Genomic DNA, 22478 nt, shown 5'->3' with positions numbered 1-22478 from the left:
TATGTAAATGTTTTATGGAGAGAAAAAAAGTGAATGATTTATAAAACTAGGGCTGCACGATTACAATTTACAATTACAATTTTCACAATTTTGTTTGATGCAACTGCATGCCATATTTTTATATGAAAATAAACAAGCTGAAAACACGAACTGTTACTGCTTTTCTATAGTATTAAGCCTCAAATATCAACTATACATTGGGTTGGTTTCTTCTTTCAATTATAAAAAAAAGTAAAAATATGAATGTTATTATAATGTTATACTAAAATTCAAATTAAAACAATGGTAAAACCCTTAAGATAACATAAAAACAGGCATCTTAAGAAAGCAGAATAACATAAGTGGACTTTGATTGATTAATTGCGGCTTTTGAACGATGACATAAGTGTGGCATCTATAATTGTAATCGCAATTAGAAATTTGATTAATTGCATAGCCCTATATAAAACTATTTCAAGAAACATGTTAAAGCCATAGCTTCACATGGAAGAATGAGTGGAGGAGACGGAGAGATAGACAGCTAAAGAAAAACAGAGGTGTTGCATCTTCTGGGCTTGGAGGAGCGAGACACTGGCCAATCAATAAGACCACATGCCTCTGCCCAGCCTCTTATTTTAAAATCAAGATGTAAAGGAGCGCGTGAGGAACAGGAAAATATGAAACGGAAAGAATGAAAAGGAATAAAAAATGAGCAGAGAATAAATAGAGGGATACACAGACAGACAGGCCTGGAAGGTGTTGGGGTTTGGGGGGGGGGGGGTTGGGGGTAAAATGGATACGTTTGTGATTTGGACTGTTTAAAAAAGGCAAATAAATATACAATGCACAATCAAATAAAATCAAGTTCAGATTGAGCAGGCCGTAAACAATCACACAAATAGCGTGTATCGCAGCAATCTAATTTAAAAGGAATCCTGATTTAGGAAAGCATCAAACAATCAAATCTCTATTGCAGCTAACACAAGGTGAATAAATGCAGCAATCAGTCTGGTCCTGTTAACGCAATGGGTGCTCTCCTCACATTCCAGGCAGCAATGGCTATTGATTCTCCATAATTGGCCATGAATCCTGATGGGTGTGACAATGAGAACAGCCTCTGCCTAATTACCTCTACATTTAAAATGAGCTGACTTTATTTAAAAACAATGTTTACACAGAAGCCTAATGAGCTGTACAATGTAAATGGGCAAAGATCCGTCAACTTTCAAACAAACAAACAAACAAAGCCACACCAATGTTTTCTCTCTACTAGATGTCATTTAAAAGATAACATGAAACATTCAAACATTAAATAATTGAATCAAATTTTAGCCATTGGATAATTCCTTAATAGGTCATATTTATATTATACATCTATACAAACACTGGCTATTAGAAAGTCAAGTCAAACATAGTGAAAATGACACTTTGTTAAAAGGAAATGTAATTGGTTGGCAGTCTTGTATGTGAGTGCATGGATTAGAGGGTGACACCCAGCTGCTCATGGTTCTGATAATTGGCGGTATGTCTTTATATGGATAAAAACTGATTACTGCATGACATCCTTCTGTAATGAAGGGAGAGATCTCTCTTGAATGAGGCTGTGCACAAGCACATTTCTGCTTGAATAGAGGGCTCATTCTTTGTCTGACCGTGAATTGAATTACGGATTTCCTTTTGTGATTCCTCTCTATTAATCACGCGCTCGTGTTGCATTAAGGAATGAACAAGGGGCAGAACTACCATTTTGAAATTCAAGGCTGTTATTCCAAACATCATTTGACTGATTGATCAAGGAATAAAAACAGAGGCAAATTCTTAAAAGACGGCATTTACTGTAGAGCACTGTTCTGATGAACTGAGCTGAGAAATGACTGGATTTGTCCGGTTGTAAGCACCAAACACTGCTACATATATATGTATAAAGCTGAATAAATATGCATTCTATTGATGTATTGTTTGTTAGGATAGGAAAATATTTGGCCGAGATACAACTGTTTTGAAAACCTGGAATCTGAGGATGCAAAAAAAAAAAAAAAAACAACAAAAAAAATTGTATTTAAGAATTTAAAAATTATGTTTTGATATATCTACAGTAGGAGATTTACTAAATATCTTCATGGAACAAAATCTTTACTTAATATCGTAATGATTTTGGCATAACATTTTTTTTTTTTGACCCATACAATGTATTTCTTCTTATGACTGGTTAGTGCTCCAGGGTCACATACAAAGTATTTTCTTAAAGTATAATAAATTAATTCATATTAAAATGTATAATTGTTTTAAACTGAAGATATTTTTAAACACATTCACTTTTTGTATTAATATTTATATAAAAAAATTCTTTATAGATAGTATAATGTCATTTTTGTTTAAATTCTAATTAAAATGAACTTTAACATCAATATGTATTATTACACATTTTGAAATGCATTCACACCAAAGTCTTGAACGCTCCACCCTGAGCTCCGTGACTCTCATTTTAGACAAGAGAGATTCAGAACATTTCTATGATATGTAGGCTTGTTAAAATGCATAGCTCCATAAGTCATCGAAAGTTGAAAAGATCAAAACATGCCTCACTTTTGACTTGTCCATCTCTTTGTGCTTGAGGACGGTAAAAAGAAAGAATGCAGGTCAGGTGAGCTGGCCAAGACACACTTAACATTTAAACGTTAGATTGTACACCTAAGCACTTTTATCAATTTTGTATAAACTATGTTTGAAAATGGCGTGAGACGGAGTTGTGACTCATGTTTATCATGGCACAAGGAAATGGCTAAAGGGTGAATATGTTTGGTGAAAAGACTCAATCCTGCATAAGCTATGACAACACGCTGATGACTCATTTCCAGCAAATGTGTCTCACGGACACTTACATATTTCTCCTTGTTCACCTCTGGGAAAGAAAAAAACAATAAGTGAAAGAGAGAGAGAGAGACAGAATTGAAATTAAAGCCTTCCATCTTCTTGTTTACCCTGAAGAGTTAACTAAAATTTGCACAACATTTCCCAATCTATGCTGATCACATCAGGTTTCCAGTAAGAACGGAGATGAAGGGTCCTATATTATTCTGTAGTGTCAATTTACGCCGCTTTCTTTGAAAGCTCAGGAAGGGGCGTTACAAGTGCCTTGTTCCTGGGCGAGGCTGGCAATAGCCGTTATGCACAAGACTTTCAAAGAGTAATGCTTCATTAATACCTAGTAAATCTGAGCAACGGGCTGCATAGGGACACAGTACCTCATGAATGTTATTTGAGGCTGAAAGGGCAGCATTGCTATTGGCTGCTAGGGACTGAGTTAATGACGACCGGATTTGAATTTTTGAGACATCTAAAAATATATATATATTACCAGAGCCACTGAACAAAACAAAAAACAAAAAAAAGACCACACAAAGTAAAATTTACTTGCAATTAACAAAATAAATAAGTACATTTAAGGTGGCCAGTTTAAACTTGATAAGTAATTTATATTTTAAGTTTACTCTGCAGTACTCAAGTACATTTCACTCAATCATGGTTTGTAAACTTTACTCAAACAATGAAATACTGAAAAATATATGCTATTAAAGCATGTGGTTCACTTACTGTACAAACATGCAAGTCGTTAGGTAGACAGCTTGCTACTCTTTTTAAGATAATATGTCTACTCAGTATAGTTATAACCTAAATGAACTTAGATCTCAATACTGGGTACGCAAAAGAACTCAAAATCACAAAACAACAACTGACTTAAAGAATCCTTGTAAACATAAACAATTTCAAGTATGATATACTTCGTTAAGGAACAAACTTTAATTTCTAAATGCTTAAATTGAGAACAAATATAAAATTTACTCTTTTTTTTTATTATTCTTGCCTGAACTTAATTATTTAATGTAGAAATTGCATGTGTTTCTCTGTAGTTATTAACCACAAAATCTTGTGAATCAGTGAATGCCAGAATGAAAAATAAAACAAAAAGGCAATGCTACATTTTTTATTTATTTGACGAAATCTGATGATAAAATATTGCAGTATTTCATGAAAAAACACAGTGAGGTCAAGTCAAGTGGATTTATCATGAATTGCACTTGAATGGAAAAACGATCCAACATTTTGTACCAAGGATTTCACATGGACATCGTAACAAATTCGATTCGATTTTGAATCCCTGATATTCTGTGTTCTCAGACTTTTGAATCCCACTGTATACGGCAGAATTAAGTTATTTATTTTCCATTACCAATTTGTGGCAAACAGTGCAGCCAGTTATATTACTTGTTTACAGCTCGGTATACAGTACTTGCCAGTCTCTCGCGACACGTTGAGACGCATCGTGATTTTGTTTGAATTGAATTTTCATCTCAATGTCTCAATGCCAGAAATATGTTGCTGCATGGAGCTCTGGAGTTGAACGAGACACCAAATCCCAAGTTATTCAAAAACAACAATTGACTGCTGTTAATAAAAAGATTCTGCTAACCACTAATTGAATAGCTAGACGCTTACTACATAAGGAACGTCATCCCTGTTCTGAATGCAAAGGAGGTAGCAGGTTCGTCAATAGCTATTACAAGATCATTCAGCCCAAATTATTTTGTGTTCCAAAGAAAGAAAGAAAGTCCTACAGGTTTGCAACAACATGAGTGTGATTAAATGAAAGTTAATAAAATTAGACAGTTAAATATCCAGTAAAAAAAAATTACTCAACAAAGTGAAAAAAGTCCCTCATTGTTTTACCAAAGAACTTGCCTAAAATAAAGTTTAGAGTAGGAAAGTAAACTCCAGCTAACAAATGTAAAGACTTTAAGGACTGCCTTAATTTCAAAACTGTGATGTGGGCCTCAGCAAACTCGGAAGGAGAAAGCGAAAGATCAATTTTCATCAGCGCTCCAACAAGTCTGCTCTTCAACCAGTAATCAATAGTGGGCTGATTAGTGTCTCATACAGTGATATTAAAGCATGACCAGCAGCTTAAACAACTGTTTAACCATGCTGTCAAATCCTGTGAGCTGCATCAAATGAGTCTGAATGTTTTACGGCAAACCTAGATTGACGGCTTCAAGGTGTATCAGAGCGGCCGGTGTGGCTGCCAGGGTCAGTGAGGGTGCTTACTGGCTTTAAGCCACTTTTGTTCTGATGCTCATTATGATTCAAAGTGGTCTGATACGTAGAAAGCTGATCTGAGCATTGGGATCTAGGGACACTTTCCTTAGGGAATCTGGATAATCTTCTGTCACGCCAGCTGGGTTCATACTGATGAGAATATTAGACCGCCGTGACCTCGTCTCCTCTAAAATATGTTTCACTAAATAGTGCGGATTCCCCGGTTTAACATGGACTAAAACCTCAATCAGAAGCTACAAAATTTGTGCATGATTTACCTACTCGTGTAGGATTTGCTAGTGAATCTCACAAATAATTACAAAGAAACATGCCTGCAAGCAATACGTTGAATTAAAAAATCTGAAGTAGAAAGACCGAAATAGCATTTACTTGTAAAACGGATTGTAAAAATCTTATTTTTTGCAATGTGTTACGCAAAGGTTGGTGACTGGTGATTATAACGATACACCGGGGGATACAGGTTTTGACAGTCATCTGCCTCCAAAAGCAAGGGCAGAGAGGCATTATGGAGCTTTAGTTGCTCTTAGGAAACAAAGAGCACATAAGAGGGAGAACGCCCATTGTTATGGTGTCTAAACCCCTCCCATTCCCCCATCATCAGCACTGATAAATACACACATATACAAATACACACATATCATCCCTCCTCCTGCTCCATCAATCGCTTCCCTTGGCAACGGTAATGCCGGCAGCCCACCGCCGACCCCCAGGGACCCTTGGGAGTCAGAAGCTTCCAGATTGATTGGAATAAACATTGTTGTTGACTTGCTCTACTCTTCAAAGAAGATCAAACAACTGCCCTTAGTCACACCTGTTCTCCCGGTGTGACGCACGTGCTTGCCTTGTGCGAGCGTCATCGTCTGAAGCGACTATCTATCTCGTCGCCAACGATGGGCTATGGAAACAGCGCTGGCAAAAATAAAGCAGCCGGTTAATATAATATCAAAAAGCATCAAGCTGCCGCAATGTGGTGCGTGTGACGCGTGCTTTTGGAGAAGTGTGTTGGTGGGGGTGCGGTGAAGGGCACGAAAAGGGAGGGAGCGAGTGTGAGAAACAAATCAAAGGATACAAGGAGGGGGGCGGGGGGGTCTGGGGTAGGAGAGGATGGGAGTGTGAGTCCAAATACGAATTAAGGAAAGGGGCTAAAAAGCGCACGGAACCCCATCTGCAGCTTTTCCGCTAGCGCTTCCTCTCTCGCTTTGTTTTTTATTAATAAGAGCCCTGTTAGTCGCTAGGGATGTGTTGCTGATGGACATTCAGACAGTGAGAAACGAGTTGGGGGGGGGTATGGGACGGCAGAGATTTCGGTTTAGTAAACGCCATCTTTTCTCCTCTTCTCCTTTTCCAGGACAAATAAGTCCCATAGGGAGAGTTTGCATTAATATCGCTTCCTCTCTCTCCTCACCTCCCTCGAGTGTAGGGCATTAATGAGGGGGGGTACCTGCTACGATGCTGGCCAGTTGCAGGGTCCGGCCGATGGGGTAGATGCTGCGTGCCTGTGCGATGGCCGCCGCAATTTTCCTGGTGTGCCGCTCCTCCCCGTACGCAGCCAGCACGGACGCAAGCGCCTGTTGATCCAAGGCGTTGACCACGTCAGCCGCGCAGGGCATGTCGGGGTACCTACGCACAAAGAGGAGCCCAATTAAGCAGCTTGACGTCACAAGTTCCTGCCTGACAGAAGCCAAGCCTGACAGCTCTAAGACACCAGTGAAAACCCCTCCCACCCTTCCCACTCTGGGAGATGTGGGCTCGAGATCTATAAAAAGAGAGAGAGAGAGCGTGTGTACATGAGAGAGAACAGGAGGGAGAAATGGTTAGTGACAAATATAAAAATATCAAATCATGAACTGAATTATGCATTTGCTTTTTCTTTCTTTAGGAAAATGTGTGCGTACACTCCAGGAAGAACAAAGATATACCAGGATAAATGAGACAAAGTTACACACCTACATAGAGAGGAAATATATTAGCTCACTAATACAAATAAAACTTAACATTTAATGTAGTGCGTTTCAGTCACTTGCACATGTGATTCATATACTCCCAGTGATTCATATATTCCCTAAACATCTTGACTCACATGTACGAATCTCTATATTTACACATAATGCTGTTATTTAGGTCTGATACCTTAGATTGTGACTGGCACATTTCTTTGCCTCTGTACTGATGGACAGCGAGGGAAGCAAAGATTAATTGAGTGCTCAGGTACTGACTGATACTGGAATATTCATGCAGCTTCAGTCATCTGTCACCTAGAGTCAACTTGATGCACCTTTCATCATAACCTTTCTTTTGGAATCAGCGTCGTTCTGGATCTCACATTATCCTTGAACGATTCTTCTCTTATTTAGTTTGTCATTGACAGTATGTGGGCATGGAATGAGTAACTCAAACAGATAGACATGCTGATTAATGCAAAGTGTGCTCTGTTCTTCTCGAAGGCCAGCTTGAGTCGGCCGACTGCATCATGCCGTCAGAAACTTTAATTCTCACATTGGTTTTTGTGATGGAGCGAGGATAAGGCATATTCAGATACCGTGGGCAGGACCTGGATTGACCTGCACTATATCTCGCCCTTTTTCTTTGGGTCTCTCTCTCCCTCCTTCTCTTTTTTCAACCATTTCATCTCGCCCCCAGAAAAAAGTTCCGAGTCAGTTATGGTGGGTGGGATTTCCACCTCATTATCACAGTGAAAACTTTGACAAAACTTCCTAATAAGAGAGGAAGGCCTCTCGCTCTTCTTCAAATCAGAGGGAAGCAGTGGTTTGCATGAGAGACGTGGGAGACTTCGAGATGTTGGCGATGATAAAACACCACTCTAGGAGTTTCCCAGCCCTGGCACAGGAGTACCCTGTACTGCACATTCTTCCTACTCAAACACACCTGATTCAACTCCTCTGCTCGTTAGAGACTCCATGACCTGAAATGCATGCATCAGAAAAAAACACCCTGAAAAAATGTGTGTCTTTGGCAGTTCTCCAGACCCAGGGTTAGGAAACAGTTCTAGGTGACTACTTTCATTAAAAGTGAAAGGGTGTGAAGGCTTTATAAAGACAGCAATCATATCAAACTGTTGACATGTGCTTCAAGTAGCCTAAATAGTGAAGAAACACATCTAAGTACTGCATCACATATAACAATATTATTTGTTATATACAAAAAAATGGTTATTTAATACAGGGTTTTTCAAACCTGTCCCGTAGTCCCCGTAACACTACACATTTTCTATCTCACTTATCTGTCGCACCCCGTTCAGAAAATGTATTGACATAATTCTTAGAGCTAATATTGATATTTTAATATTATATTTTGCCATATGAGCAAATGTCATAAGTAAAATGTGATTCATTCTTTTCAATTTTGAGAATGGAAAAATACTTTAACATCTGCTGCTTTAATACAACCGTCACTCAACATTTAACCAGAAAATTTAACCAGAATATAATTGGCTCTTATGATGTTTTTAGCTGCTTTTTATTTATTTACACAAACACACACACACACACACACAAAGATATTGCACTTTCGTTGAATTGGAAAAGTTTTCCTTTTTTGGCAAACTATTCCTTTAAAATGTAACCATTTAGTACAGTTTCACTGCTGCTTAATCAAATACTGTTGAAAGACAAGATATTGAGAATTAAAAATATTAATGTAGCATACAAATTGTGAAATGGTCCCTGGACTTTGTGACACCCTGCCAATTTCTACAATGTCTATGCTTTTCTTTCCATCTACTTCCATTTCAGTGCATGTGAATGCTGGAGATAGGAAATGCAAGCTTAATGTAGAGGATTTGTTTTTTGTTGCATTTCAAAGTTCAACATTTCAGATTGAAATCCACAGTTTTAAAGGGATAGTTCACCCAAAAATTCTCACCTTCTTTCACTTTCGTAACACAAATTAAGATATTTTTGATTAAATCTGAGAGCTTTCTGACCCTGCATAGATAGCAACACAACTACTAGATTGACATTCAATATATATAATAAAGTGTGAATAAATATAGATTTAAATACAAAGAGACAGGACAGTCTGCACATGATCTGGTGTTTTATTCGGACCCAGAATAAGGCAAGATGAAGATCACGGAGTGACTCCTGCAGTGTGCGTTTCATTCATACTCGAGGCCAGAGGGCGCTCTCGCGCAGAAAGTCATATCAAGAAATTCCTAAAATGGACAAAAGCATCCAGCTATGGCTGTATGAAAACAGCTATTTTCACAGAAAAACAGAAACTTTTGGAAACACAAATACAATGAGTTTTTTTTATCATCTCCAGCAGGTGATAAATAAAGTATATGAACAATGCCGTGCTGATTGACATAGCATTTATTACAGCATAGAAACTATTCTACCTTATTATGTGACTTTGTAGTATATAAACAATTATTATTATGTGTCTTTGTGGTATATAAACAAATCATTATTTGTTATCTTCCAGCAGTTATAGATTTCTAAGCCAATTAAAAGCTAGAAATTAGACAAAAAGTAAAGTTGCCTATACTACCAGTTAGAAGTTTTTGAACAATAAGCTTGTTAATGTTGTTTAAAGAAGTATCTTCTGTTCACCAAGCCTGCATTTATTTGATCCAAAGTACAGCAAAACAGTATCATTTTTAAATATTCTTGCTAGCCTATTTAAAATAGCTGTTTTCTATTTGAATAAATTTCAAAATGTAATTTATTGAACATCCTGGATCTGTTTTTTCACTCTTCTTTATTCTTTTTTTTATGTATTATAGAAGTATCGGATCGGGACTCTGTATCGGTAGATACTCAAATTCAAATGACTCTGACTCGAGGGCAAAAAACCAGATCGGGACATCCCTACTATTTTATCAATATCCTTACATAATTGTGACCCTTGGCCCACAAAACCAGGCTTAAGTAGCACTGTATATTTGTAGCAATAGCCAAAAATACATTGTATGGGTCAAAATGATACATTTTTTTATTTTGCCAAAAATAATTTGAATATCAAGTAAAGGTTATGTTCCATGAAGATATTTTGTAAAATCATGAATTGTATATCAAAACTTAATTTTTGATTAGTAATAGGCATTGCTAAGGATTTCATTTGGACAAATTATTTTAATTTTTTTAGCACGCTCAGATTCTAGATTTTAAAATAATTGTATCTTGGCCAAATATTGTCCTATCCTACATCAATGTAAAGCGTATTTATTAAACTTTCAGGTATATGTATAAATCTAAAATTAAAAAAAATGTACCCTTATGACTGGTTTAGTCGTCCAGGGTCACAAATGTGTTAGGGTTAGAGAATTCTCAGTTTTCATCAAAAATATGTCAGATTGTGAACAGGTTTGGAACGACATTAAGCGAGTAACAAATGACAGAATTTTCATGTTTGGGTGAACTGTCCCTTTTAGAAATACTGTGACATGAGCTTTGGGGCGGGGGTGGGGGGTGTTCTTTCTTACTAACTAAATTAGTTCTGTTCATTCATCCACTGTCTTAACACTAACATTCCATGTGTCCCTCAAAGCTCTGTCTGTGAATCAGCGGGCTCTGCAGTGCTTAGTCATCTTTTTATTGTATTAAGCTGTAATTAGGTTATGTCTTACACCTGTTCAGAATTAGTTTTTGAACAGCTATAATAGAGAAGCATGGAGACTCTGTAGATGTAATCAATAAATGAGTGAGCCAGGAATAATAACTGTGGCCATCAGTGTATATCAAGAGTGAATCAGGCATTACTAATAGCACAAATGATTCTTGGAACATTCATGACAATAAGTGCTTCTTCTAAACAGAAGTGAGCTGAGGTCATGGTCGAACCTGTCTCCATCCATCCTCATGTCCAGCGGCCCATCCTTGCTGAGGGAGAAGCCTCTTTCTGCTGAATCCATCTGCATGGAGGAGCATCCAGCATCAAGAAGGGCAGCATCCACACCTCCTGGTCCCAAACCCAGTGCTGGGAGCAGGTTATTCAGCTCACTGAACCTCCCTAGTACTGGCTTCACCTGGCCCCTTAACAAGAGAGAGAATAGAAAATAAGACAATAACAAATGTTATGTAACACTGTCTTTGCTGAATGGAAGTATTAACTTTTCAAAAAATAAAACAAAAATCAAAAAATGAAAAATAGTTAGACATTCCATTACCATTTCCTCCCTCTTTCTCTGACACTAAATAAACAGATTAACATTTTCTTTTGTACCTTACAGTAACAGTGCTTATGGGTTGCATTTGCTGCCAGGTCTAACATAAATGGTTGTGCTGCATCCTTCAGTAAGATTGTTTGCAAAGCCTGTGTTCACTCTGACAAAGAAACGTGCCTCACAATCTATTAAGGTCAGAATAACACAGGGCTTGATCGGAGACCTTTTTAAAAATAAACATCAGCCACTCATTTCTAACGCTGGAAGCCAGAAACAGCAAAACCTTTGGTGAACATTCTCTATATCTGACTCTTATCATTAGTTACAAAATAGAAAAACAGCTTCTGGTGTTTAGAATATCAGTATCCATCACACTTCTGCTTTATAACTTCACATTGGGCCAAGCTATTAAAATACCAACTCAGTGGTGCACCGCAAATGCATGAGTGACTGTAATGGGGATAAAACAGTACAGTACTGCTGATTGATATATGGTGCTGTGTCGTTATAGTTGACAATAAATGAAAACTTTTTTCCATTTTTCATTTAATGTTCATGCTAAAATGATAACACATTTATAAAAAAAAATAAAGCTACATTAAAATATAAAAAAAACTATAAAAATGATAAATAAATAAAACTGTTGGGAGTATGCTTCCTATAATTATTTGTATATAATTTATTGTTCTTCACCTAGATTAATTAATACACACAGCTATATATTTTAACATTTTAGAGGCAACTTTCATAATATGAACCTGATCAGCAGTCTTATATTATTCTATCATTTTTATTATATGTAAACTTTATGGTTATTAGGGTATAATTATATAGTTGTATGGGTTTATAATATATAGAATAAATATGTTACATAAAGTTATGCAGGACTGCAAAGTAAAGTCGACACTCAGACCTTCTTCGTACATGGTAAGTTGAAGTTTTGCTCTTGTATAGTCCGTTTCCACACAGAAAGGAGCTGAACAAACGGTGGCAGGTGTTCTGCCTCTTTAGGGCTGGTAACCTAGGCACTAAGTTCTCCGCTGCTGTCTAAAGACTACTGCAGCTCAGAAGCTGTGCAGAGAAAGAAAGAGAGATAGACCAAATAATATGCATCCCACAGGGAAGGTAACAAAATATCATTTATTTATCACCTTGGAGACCAAAAGATGAGAGTTGTGAGAGAGTGCTGCCGCAGCTTAAACTTAATTGAAAAGCAGACACACAAACCGACAAACTCACAGATACTTACACAAGCGCATGCGTGCGAAGGCTACGCGGTTATTCTGATCACAGACACACATTTGCAGGGAAGTATGAATGTTAGAATATATGCGGAGGTGTTGGTTTGACGTGAGTATTGACGATGGCTCTTTAATCCACAGTCATTCATATGGAATCGTGGGTGGGTTTTTTTTCTTTTACACTATTGCTTTAATTCACTGTTTTTGCTTTATCTGAAGAGATTTCACAGTTATGAGTAACACAGGCACACTTACATCGTCTCGGACCACACACACACATTAAAGCTACATGAATAGGGTTTAAAAAAAGATCAAGATGAAGCTGAAACAAGACATAAGCATTCAGGCATCATCTCGGTCCCTCCAGACTCTCTATATCTTTTCCTGAGTTCTTTCCCAGCACCGAAGAGCCATTCATTTTTCATGTGACCTTTAGGCAGCCTGTGAGCTGAGAACAGCCCAGGTAGGCAACTATAAATCAGACAGCAGAGAAGCAAATGAGGCGGAGAACACTAGGGGTCCCATGCAGAGGCAGGTGGTTAATTTGGCTGCGTTGGCTTTGCAGTCATGCTAAACACGCGGATTCCCTTTCCCGACTCGTACCAAACTCCTTCCAGATGAACAAAAAGTGCAGAAGATGGGGGTGAGAAATTACCTCCTCCACCTCGAAGGTCATCAAAGGCCCTCTTTTGCACCCACTCATGTGGCTGGCCCAAGGCTTTACCCATTGGAGCCTGGGTAGCCACCAGCGTCCAAACACCCACGGCCAGCTGAAAGATCAAGGGTGAGGGAGCTGCTCGGCTCTCGCCCCCGCTGCAAGGGCTTCCCTCAGTTCTCTGCGCCGCAGAAGGGGCTTTCTATCTCGCTCTCTCGCTTCTTCCCTCCTCCTCATTCTTTCAGTACCTTCATTAATTTGCTGGAAAATCTATAGTGAGGCATTCTCTTGCCCGCCCACACAAACACATAGACTCCGCAAGAGCGGTAAGCCCCCGTCCCTCCCTCCCGGGCCATGGATCGGTGAGTTTGGAGGGAGAAAGGGAGAGGCTGTGACAGGCAGAACGCTGCTTCTGCTGTTGCTTCCTGTGTCAATACACAGTCAATTTAGGGCCTTAAAGGTGCCAGACTTCACAGCTTTAGTTTATTTATAAACATTAAGCGGTTTTCCTAATATCTAGATGAAGTATCCAGCTTATTTTGCAATACAAACCTAAGCTATTTTCTGTGAGTGTGCAAGACTTCCGATTCCTTAAATTCTTATAAGAAAAAAAGTGCAGTAAATGGTGGAACTGTTTGTGCTACAAACCAGTGTGTTTATGATTACTATAATAAATTGAAATTACATGAAAAGTTTGTGATAAAGCTGCATGACAGTGTTTTTGTACATGGAAAATAACTGCAAGCAGATGACAGCGAGTTACAAAAACCCACTCGTACGTTAAAAAGTGAATATTGGTAACAAAGCATATTTACAACAACATAGCTTAAAACCACAGTAAATATGATCCTAAATGTGCAAACTAAACCCATTCTGAGTGACCACCCAAGCTAATTAGGCTTAAGCACAGTATTGCGAACTTGAAATATATAAAAAAGCTCCTCAGATATTCAAATTAAAAAACAAAATGTATTGTCTCAATACTTAAACCAGCAGCAAGTGACTCTGCAAGCAGGATTATCATTACTGAATTTTCACAGTATAGTCAAGGTTTCCATTGTTGTTTCTTGAGAGGCATATTATGCATGTTCGGTTTAGTTTGGATGAAAGATTCTTATTCTTTAAGATATATCACAATATTTCACACACTATTATACTTTATTTGTTGCAGACATGTATACTGTACTTTATTAGACTGTTTGTATTTATAAAGATTTATTATTTAAAAGTGGAAAAAAATGGAACTAAATCCATGGATAAGATGGAGAAGGTAGAGTCGATAAATAATGTTTCATTTTTATTGTTCTTTCCACATGCAGAGTGAAAATGCAACAGCATGGCTTGACACTGACTGATCAATAACTGAGCAAAAACACTGATTAAATCCTGTGAGTCCCTCAGCCACTTCCCTAGCCCTTTCGTCTTCAAATGCCAAGCTTTTCCCTAAACTACACAACACAACTACATGCAACAGCCAAAAAAATAATAAAAATCAGCAGTGTATCACACACACAAAAAGAACAATAATAATAATAATAATGGATTATTCATTAAATATTCATCCATGACATTTCATATTTTGGCTTTCATCACTATACATGTCTGTCTGTATTCAGAATTTTTTTTTTGCATAATCACAAATTTGAGTCGGAGACCTCTGAGTTGACACGGAATGACCCAATATACAAAAGATTTAATTACTATATTACTATACCGCTCAAATAATATGAGATTTAAAAATGTCATCACACAATATGACAGAACAAGATAATGCCATGCAACCAACTGTATATTTATTTTAACAAATGTTAAATGTTCAAAATGTTAAATATTCACAATAGTCAAAGAAACTGATATTGGAGGACAGATTGTTTGCACTGGCCAGTGTTAATGACACATCAGCAGGCAATAGGGGTGCACGATAAATATCGTCCGATAATTAATGCGCATCTCGTCAGTAAAGCCGGTTCTCTAATCAGCGGTAAATTCCATCAGGTGCGTGATTTCACATAGAGCAGCTGTTACTACACAGAGCCGTTGTTAACTGAGAAGATGTGCAAATAAACGCTGAAAATGAACGTGGATTTGCGCAGCTAGTCAGTTAACAACGGCTCCGTGAAGTAAAAGCTGCTCTATGTGAAATCAGCACCTGATGGAATTTACCGCTGATTAGATAACCGGCTTTACTGACGAGATACGCATTAATTATCGGACAATATTTATCGTGCACCCCTAGCAGGCAAGATGTCAAATGTTATAGTATTGAATGACAGATAAATTATCTGATGTGTGGAAGCCTTTCACATTCAAACACACACACACACACACACACATACATCACTTATCCAAATGTCAATGGTACGTGTGAACAATAACCTGTCAACCATCAACCCAGATCACCAGCATTTCAGCCAGCATGTCAACTTTATGCTTGACAGCATGGCCACTTTCACCAAAGACCAAAAAGGTCTTTGCTAAGATTCAAAAGTGACCTTTTAGTTTCGGAGTTTTCTCAGATTTCTGAGAAACAACATATGGAAAGATTTTGGAATTTGAAAATGTATTTGTAGACCGCAAATAATTATTATATTATTTTCAAGAGTTAATCAAACATAGTGTAATATGCAAGTTACCTCAGTAACAACAGGCCAAAGTTTCATACTTAGGCCTTGCTTCCATACAAAAAGCTGATGGTGCAATTGAGAGAAACTTTGCCGAACTGAAGGAGACATAACTCTGTGGATGACAATATGACAATAATCCCTAGCAACCTAGCCTGAGTGGGAGGTGCTATCTCTGAGTGTCATTAGGTGTGGAAGAGTGTACCGCTTCGTGGTGGCTGATTTGTCAAGTGATGCACGAAAAAGAAGGTTCAAACCTAATGCGTGCACAAACCAGAGATAGTGAAGATCAAAGAATCATTTTCAACATACAGTTATAAAAAGATGGCCTAGTTAAAACCATGTGCAACTACAGTATTGTGAACTCCTTCAATGAGGTAAAGTCATTATAATGCACAACCTCTCAGTTCTGTCTTTAAAATCTTGGATGAGCCATGTTTTGAGGCCATGCATTATAAACAATATACACATCCGTCAAGCTTAAAATGATTGTGGCAAGTCGTAACAAACCATTACATAACTGAACTACATTACTCTCTGGATTAACCGTTTAATGATTGTTTAAAGGGTAAGTTCACCCAAAAATGAAAATTCTGTCATTAAAGGGTCCCTTTAATTACTCACCCTCATGACGTTTCAAACCCGCACGAGTGTGTCATGAAACTGTGGCGGAGACTGACACGGAAGAGAGGAAATTGTTGAATAAAGTTATTTCTGTTTTCTTTGCATACAAAAAGTATTCTCGTAGCTTCGTATCATTATGGTTGAACCACTGATGTCACATGGACTATTCATCGATGTCCTTACTACCTTTCTGGGCCCTGAACTTTTCAGATGTGTTGCTGTCTATGGGAGGGTCATAAATAGGGCTGGATCAGAATATTCGAATATTAGTTTTGTGGGTTGGCATTCGGTTTTCAATTTTGAGATTCGAATAATCTTTTTTTTTAACACCTGGCAGTTCTAAGGACTGTCAGGTAAAGTTACAGCTGTATTTCCAAGTGAGCCTGGTACGGCACAGCATGATTACAAACCATTCTTGGCCCAGAGTTCTCCGTGTGTGCTGTTAGAGTTCGTGCATGACATCGCCACTCTGTTGCCTGGCTACCAGTTTCCATAGCTGGCTAAGCGAAAGCATGCAATTGGATCAAACTAAGTAAACAGCTACACTACATTTAATATAAAAAAACAAATGTCTGAGACAGTTTGGTCTGTGGAGGAAGCATTTGCACTTATTGATATTATACCCATCGTCGCCTTCTGTTTATTAAATTTTTTCATGCAAAAACTATCTTTTTTTAATTCTTTTATTGAACGAAGTAAATATCAGATAAAAAAGGAGTCCCAAAACAGAAATATCTGATTATCGTCCATATCACCGTTTGTATTACACTTGCTTTACCAAGGCAACGATCGACGCATTTGTATTGCATTCCAAAAGAGCTCCGTTATAAGCACCACAGTGGAAAATGAAACCGTATCCATTCACTAATCCAGTGTCCGTTCTCAGAGCATATAAGCCCTGTTCGCGTGTGGCGCGCCGCTTCCGAATCGTGCTGTTCTGTAGTTTATCTGAATGTGCCGCATGTCCATATTGCCCCAAAATGCGACACTTCCCTCCGCTGGGTTCGCAGAAACACACTGGCCATGCGTGAAGTCGATTTGATAAATGGTTCTTGACATAATATAAATGCAAACAGACAGACAGACACACAGAGATTCCTGACTTTATTAAATTAAATTAAATTGTAATTAAATTAAATTTATGCATTTAGCAGACGCTTTTATCCAAAGCGACTTACAGTACATTCAGGCTATCAATTTACACCTATCATGTGTTCCCGGGAATCAAACCCCCAACCTTGCGCTTGATATCGCAATGCTCTACCAATTGAGCTACAGGAACACAATATTATTAGAAAGAACAATATGTCCAACCCCTCCCTTCGAAGCTTTGAACATTCGGTGTTGATAACTACTGAAGCTTCGAAGCTCAACAAATAGTATTCGGACCAACCCTAGTCAGAAAGCTCTCGGATTTCATCAAAAATATCTTAACTTGGGGTCCTGAAGATGATTGAAGGTCTTACGGGTTTGGAATGACATGAGGGTGAGTAATTAATGACATAATTTTCATTTTTGTGTGAACTAACCCTTTAACTGATAAATAATTGAAGCAAACTACACTGATTTGGTCTGCTTCACTGGACTTAAAATAGTAGTGCGCCACTTCCGGATTGTGTTGTTCTGTAGTTTATTAAACTACAGAGACTTTAAGACTATTAAACAGAGACCGTAAATAACAGAGCCCGCTTTTTTCAGGTCTTCTAGGTCATTGGTCTAGCTCACACAAATATATTTTCCTATAGTTTCATTGTTTTACAGAAGATGTTTCTTCAATTTGAGTCCATTTTATGTTTCAGGGGGTTGACATATTACAACGAACAGATTTTAAATAAAGAGAGAGACTACTTTTTTTATTATTTGTAAAATAAAGATCATATTCCGCTATCTTGGAAACTTTTCACTATGCTGTCAATTTATTTTTGGTACCTTTCAATTGCTTTATGTACAGATTTATTGTTTTATCTTTGTCCTAGACATATGCAAAGTTATATGTGATTTAGGATACATGATAGCTATAAAACTAGACTTAGCAAGTACTTAATTTTGACAAGCCTAGAGTGGCTTCGTTCCCTCCTTGCATAGTTTTGTACTTGTACTAAACATGTGCTAAACAAATAAACATAAACATAAACAATGCATAAATTCAGATCCAATGTGGTGGAAATGACAAAGTGGTGAATATTTTTTTACATTTTTTTAACTGTGTGAAAAAAACAAAAGTTCACAAGGTCAGAATAGCCAAAGTAGTTGAAAAAACACCCGTAAGCCTATGAATCTTTAAGTAAGCCTTAACCTGGTAAACAGAGAACAGTTTAATTTCATCCATTTACATTGCTGGAGTGATATAACTTCTTCAAAATCATAAATAATTAAATAATGGTAATTTTCTCCCCTTTTCCAGTAATACTGACCCCAATTATTGCCGTTTACGGCCATATTTAAAAAGGTATAATTAAAATGTCATAATTATTTAATAAACATTAAGTGTGTTACAGTACAATAGCCACCATTTTTACAAAAGCTCGCTCTGAGCTAAAGCTGGTTCAGCACATTCATTACCCCTGCCTACATACAGTAATCCTCGCTCTTTCTCTCCGTCTTTCTGTTATTCAGCACTCTTACTCGTCTCTTTTGCCTCCTAAAGCACTGTGGGGGTTTCCTAAGCTTATCTGTGGCTCTGCAACCCACATAATGATTTGAGAATATGCAAAACACTTATATAACAATTTTAAATTATTAACGTCTTTATGTGGTTTAAACAGAGCATCAGAGATAGAAATGCCTTATGTAAGATCTTATTTTATATAAAAAAAAATAGACATGCTAGTAGATGGGTGTGTAGATGTGTGTAAGCGAGTGAGCATGCTCCAAGTGTGGCTTCATAATTGCCAAGAAACCGATCTATTTATAGTTTAGCAACCCACAATACTGACATCATCTAAACTTAAAAGAATAAGGCAAAAAATATAAGTTAACTGGCACACTCTGTTTCATAACAATAGAGGTGGCCTCAGTTCCTTTAACTTCAGACTAAAAAATTATTTCATGAAAAATGATCTGACGAAACCACCTAATTATATACTAGTGCCAGGGACACTCAGACTCTCAAGGCTCTGTTATTTAAGTAGGACAGGTAAACTGTCTGTTTCTGTGCAAACATGAGAGTCGACATGAAAGGGACTATAAAATTAAGCACAAGCTACTGATAAACACTTGCCCAGCATTTCATCCCAGAACTAGCTGTAAATGACGGGTAATGATGCTAAACAGCCTGAAATTCCCCTTGACGTAGTACTACGTAAGCCAGTTACAAAGCCAGTGAGATGTGCAATACCAGTTTATTTTCTATGCAATACGAAAAGCACAAAAATCTTTGTAATTTCTGTTGTAAAAACAGGTACATGTTTTTTTATTAAATCAAAAATATTTTCAATGTTCAACCTAATAAAACTACCATCATTGTGTAAAAAATAAAATACAAGCATACAAAAATCTTTAAAAAAAAAAAATCAGTTTTTAGTAACTGAAAAATGCTCAATTATTTATTAGTGTTTAACTTTTACGTAAGACAGGTATTTCAATCATAAAGGATAAATTCCTAGAAAAGGTCACATTATCCTTCTATTTTTACTTTTGTTTTTTTCTGACTGTCTGTGAATTTTGTACTCTATGTTAAAAGAAGTGAAGGAAGAGATACTTTTTCCTACCAATCTTCAATTATTTTTAGCCAATAATTCTTTGAGTATATATATACACATACTGTTAAGCAAAGATTGATACTTGAAGTATCTGTATTTTCAGTTCAATCTGTCCACTAAACAGCAGCTCTCCATGGATGAAGAAAAATGGATAGATGCAGAAACTTGCTCACAACTTAACTAAGTAAGCAAACAGCAGCAATTTCATGAAGAAGCTTGACCTGTGACCTTATCATATGTATGAGTTCACAATATCATGTTCCGATTTATTTCTTTTCTTGAGCTCATGGCACAAGAGAGCACTGACAGATTACTGACGTGTGCAGGATGCGGATGTGACAGAATTTGTGGCGAGGACGTGCTTGGACTCTGGATGGATTACTGGTCATTAAAAATAGCACATTTGGCTAAAACCAGAAGCTGAGACCATCTTTAGGAGATTAAAGTCTAACCAGTAATACACATTTAAAGCTAAATCTATACCAGTACAGGAAGAGGAAAAAAAGAGTCCACTATGACCTGACATACCCAAACAAATCAAGCCTGAAATATTCCCCAGCACCGAGCTGCCTGACTCCTCTATCCACGTCACTGAGGTCCAAGATAAGATGTTGATCGACTGCATTCAGCAGGGGAGCAGAGATGAAAATGTGCAGGAGAAAAATGCAGACAGTCCCACAGACAGTCAAGGTCCAAAGCCTATCAAGTACAGTATGTGTGTTTGGTTTGGAGAGCGGTGAATCAAGGCCACCTGAAGAAAGATACATTTGAAGAGACAAGCAATCTGCAATGAAAAACAATATGATTGCGTCTCCATTACGCATTACTTCTTTCTTTTATTAAAAAATCTCTGGTGAACTGGGAAACTGTTTCTTCAATGGGTATTCAGTCACCCAGTGAAAGACTTTATTAGCAAACTTGGCAAACATTATAAATCAAATAGCTTGTTTAAGCTAATTGCTTACTAAAGCATGCTGTAAATTATTTCCAGAGACAGTTAACATTTTAAATGGCTTTGTTAATCTTTTCTATTATTATTATTATTTCTTCCATCAGTGACCAAAGGAAAAGTGGCTTAAATGTGTTCTTAAAAACAAATATCAAGTATATCACATGTTCATGACACTGTTATGTGTTTCGCTCACGTGAGCTGAAACGCGGTGCTAGGACGACAGAAGGTCTGCATTCTGACAGAAGTAAAGCATATCTTGACGTTATTAATTTATTTACTTAGTAAGTGTTAAAGTGACAAGGAGGTACTTGAGGCAACAGAAGGTACTGAAATCATCAATGACGTGGTTCCCTTCAAGCATGACTGTAATTCTGTGTCTGATTAAGAGAACAGACGCCAATTTCTTAACACTTTTCCATTTCTATCCTCTCGCAAAAACTTAGAAAAGCTGACATGCAACAAGAATTGCAAAAAGAGTGAAAGGATGAGAGAAGAGTAAAAAGAATGAGGACTGGAGGGGGCCTTAAGACAACAAAGTCTGTGCTCTACTGTCAGCTGTACAAGTCTATTAGAAAGTGATGGACTAAGAGGGAGAAGAGTGGAGATGTGATGAAAGGAGGGAAGAGGACAAAAGAGGAGAGGAGGCGAGATGAGTAGAGAAAAAAGGGGATGAGACAAAAGGAGAAAAGAAAGAAGACAAGGGAGAAGAAAGGAGAAAACAGGAGATGGGACTAGAGGAGGAGAAAGAAAAAAGAGGAGAGCAGACAAGGGAGAAAAGAGGAGAGCAGAAAAGAGGTGAGGAGAGAGAAGACAAAATAAGATGAGGAGTGAAGATGTAATAAAAGGAGAGGAGAACAGAGGAAAAGAGAGAAGAAATAAGATGAAAGTTGATGAGAGAGGACAGGAGGAGAGCAGAGATGTAAAAAAAAAGTGGTAAAAAGGAGAAGAGACAAGCAAAAAAAAGAAAAGAGGAGATGAGAAAAGAGAGGAGAAACGATGTGAATTAAGAAAGAAGTGAAGAAGAAAAGAGAAAAAAGAAAGGACAGAAGAAAAGAAGCAAGAGGAAAACGAGAAATGAGGAGAGGAGAAAAAATGAGACGAGAGGAGAAAATGAAGAGACAAGAGGAGTAAGGAGAGAAAACAAGAAGAGAAAACAAGAAGAGACAAGAGTAGAGGAGAGGAAAGAAGACGAGACAAGAGTAGAGGAGAGGAAAGAAGACGAGAAGAGAGAGAGAGAGAGAGAGAGAGAGAGAGAGAGATGATTGCGTGGGCTGCCTGCTCCTCTTACACAGCCATCCAATAATATTGGCTAATTACATGATTTCTTCAGCTTCTCCAGCCTCTCATCATGAGTGGGAGTCAAAGCCTCATTGGTGGAGTATATAGCTGCTGACAGAATAGCTTGTCCTGATTCTCTCTCCCTCTCTCATTCCTCTCTCCTACGTTGGTTTCTTTAGCAGCGG

The 22478-nt window shown here is 37.6% G+C and overlaps 1 protein-coding gene across 5 annotated transcripts in view; it reads right to left on the bottom strand.

Moving 5' to 3' along the window:
- Window positions 1–22478, bottom strand: part of mettl15 (methyltransferase like 15) — a 64072-nt gene that overhangs the window by 3851 nt on the left and 37743 nt on the right. For 3 of the 5 annotated variants that reach the window (XM_052560767.1, XM_052560765.1, XM_052560766.1), the window contains 3 exons: window positions 20592–20762; window positions 10899–11090; window positions 6536–6714 (listed from right to left, as the gene is read on the bottom strand). In XM_052560767.1, coding sequence (XP_052416727.1) covers window positions 6536–6714; window positions 10899–11090; window positions 20592–20762 — 542 coding nt within the window. The remainder of the gene's footprint in view (window positions 1–6535; window positions 6715–10898; window positions 11091–20591; window positions 20763–22478) is intronic. The other 2 variants (XM_052560768.1, XM_052560769.1) reach the window with 1 other exon arrangement.

Source organism: Carassius gibelio, chromosome B7 (genome assembly GCF_023724105.1).
Source record: "Carassius gibelio isolate Cgi1373 ecotype wild population from Czech Republic chromosome B7, carGib1.2-hapl.c, whole genome shotgun sequence".
In the NCBI taxonomy this organism is placed as follows: Eukaryota; Metazoa; Chordata; class Actinopteri; order Cypriniformes; family Cyprinidae; genus Carassius; species Carassius gibelio.
The sequence above is the reverse complement of the archived record's forward strand: the minus strand, read 5'-3'. Positions and strand labels throughout refer to the sequence as shown.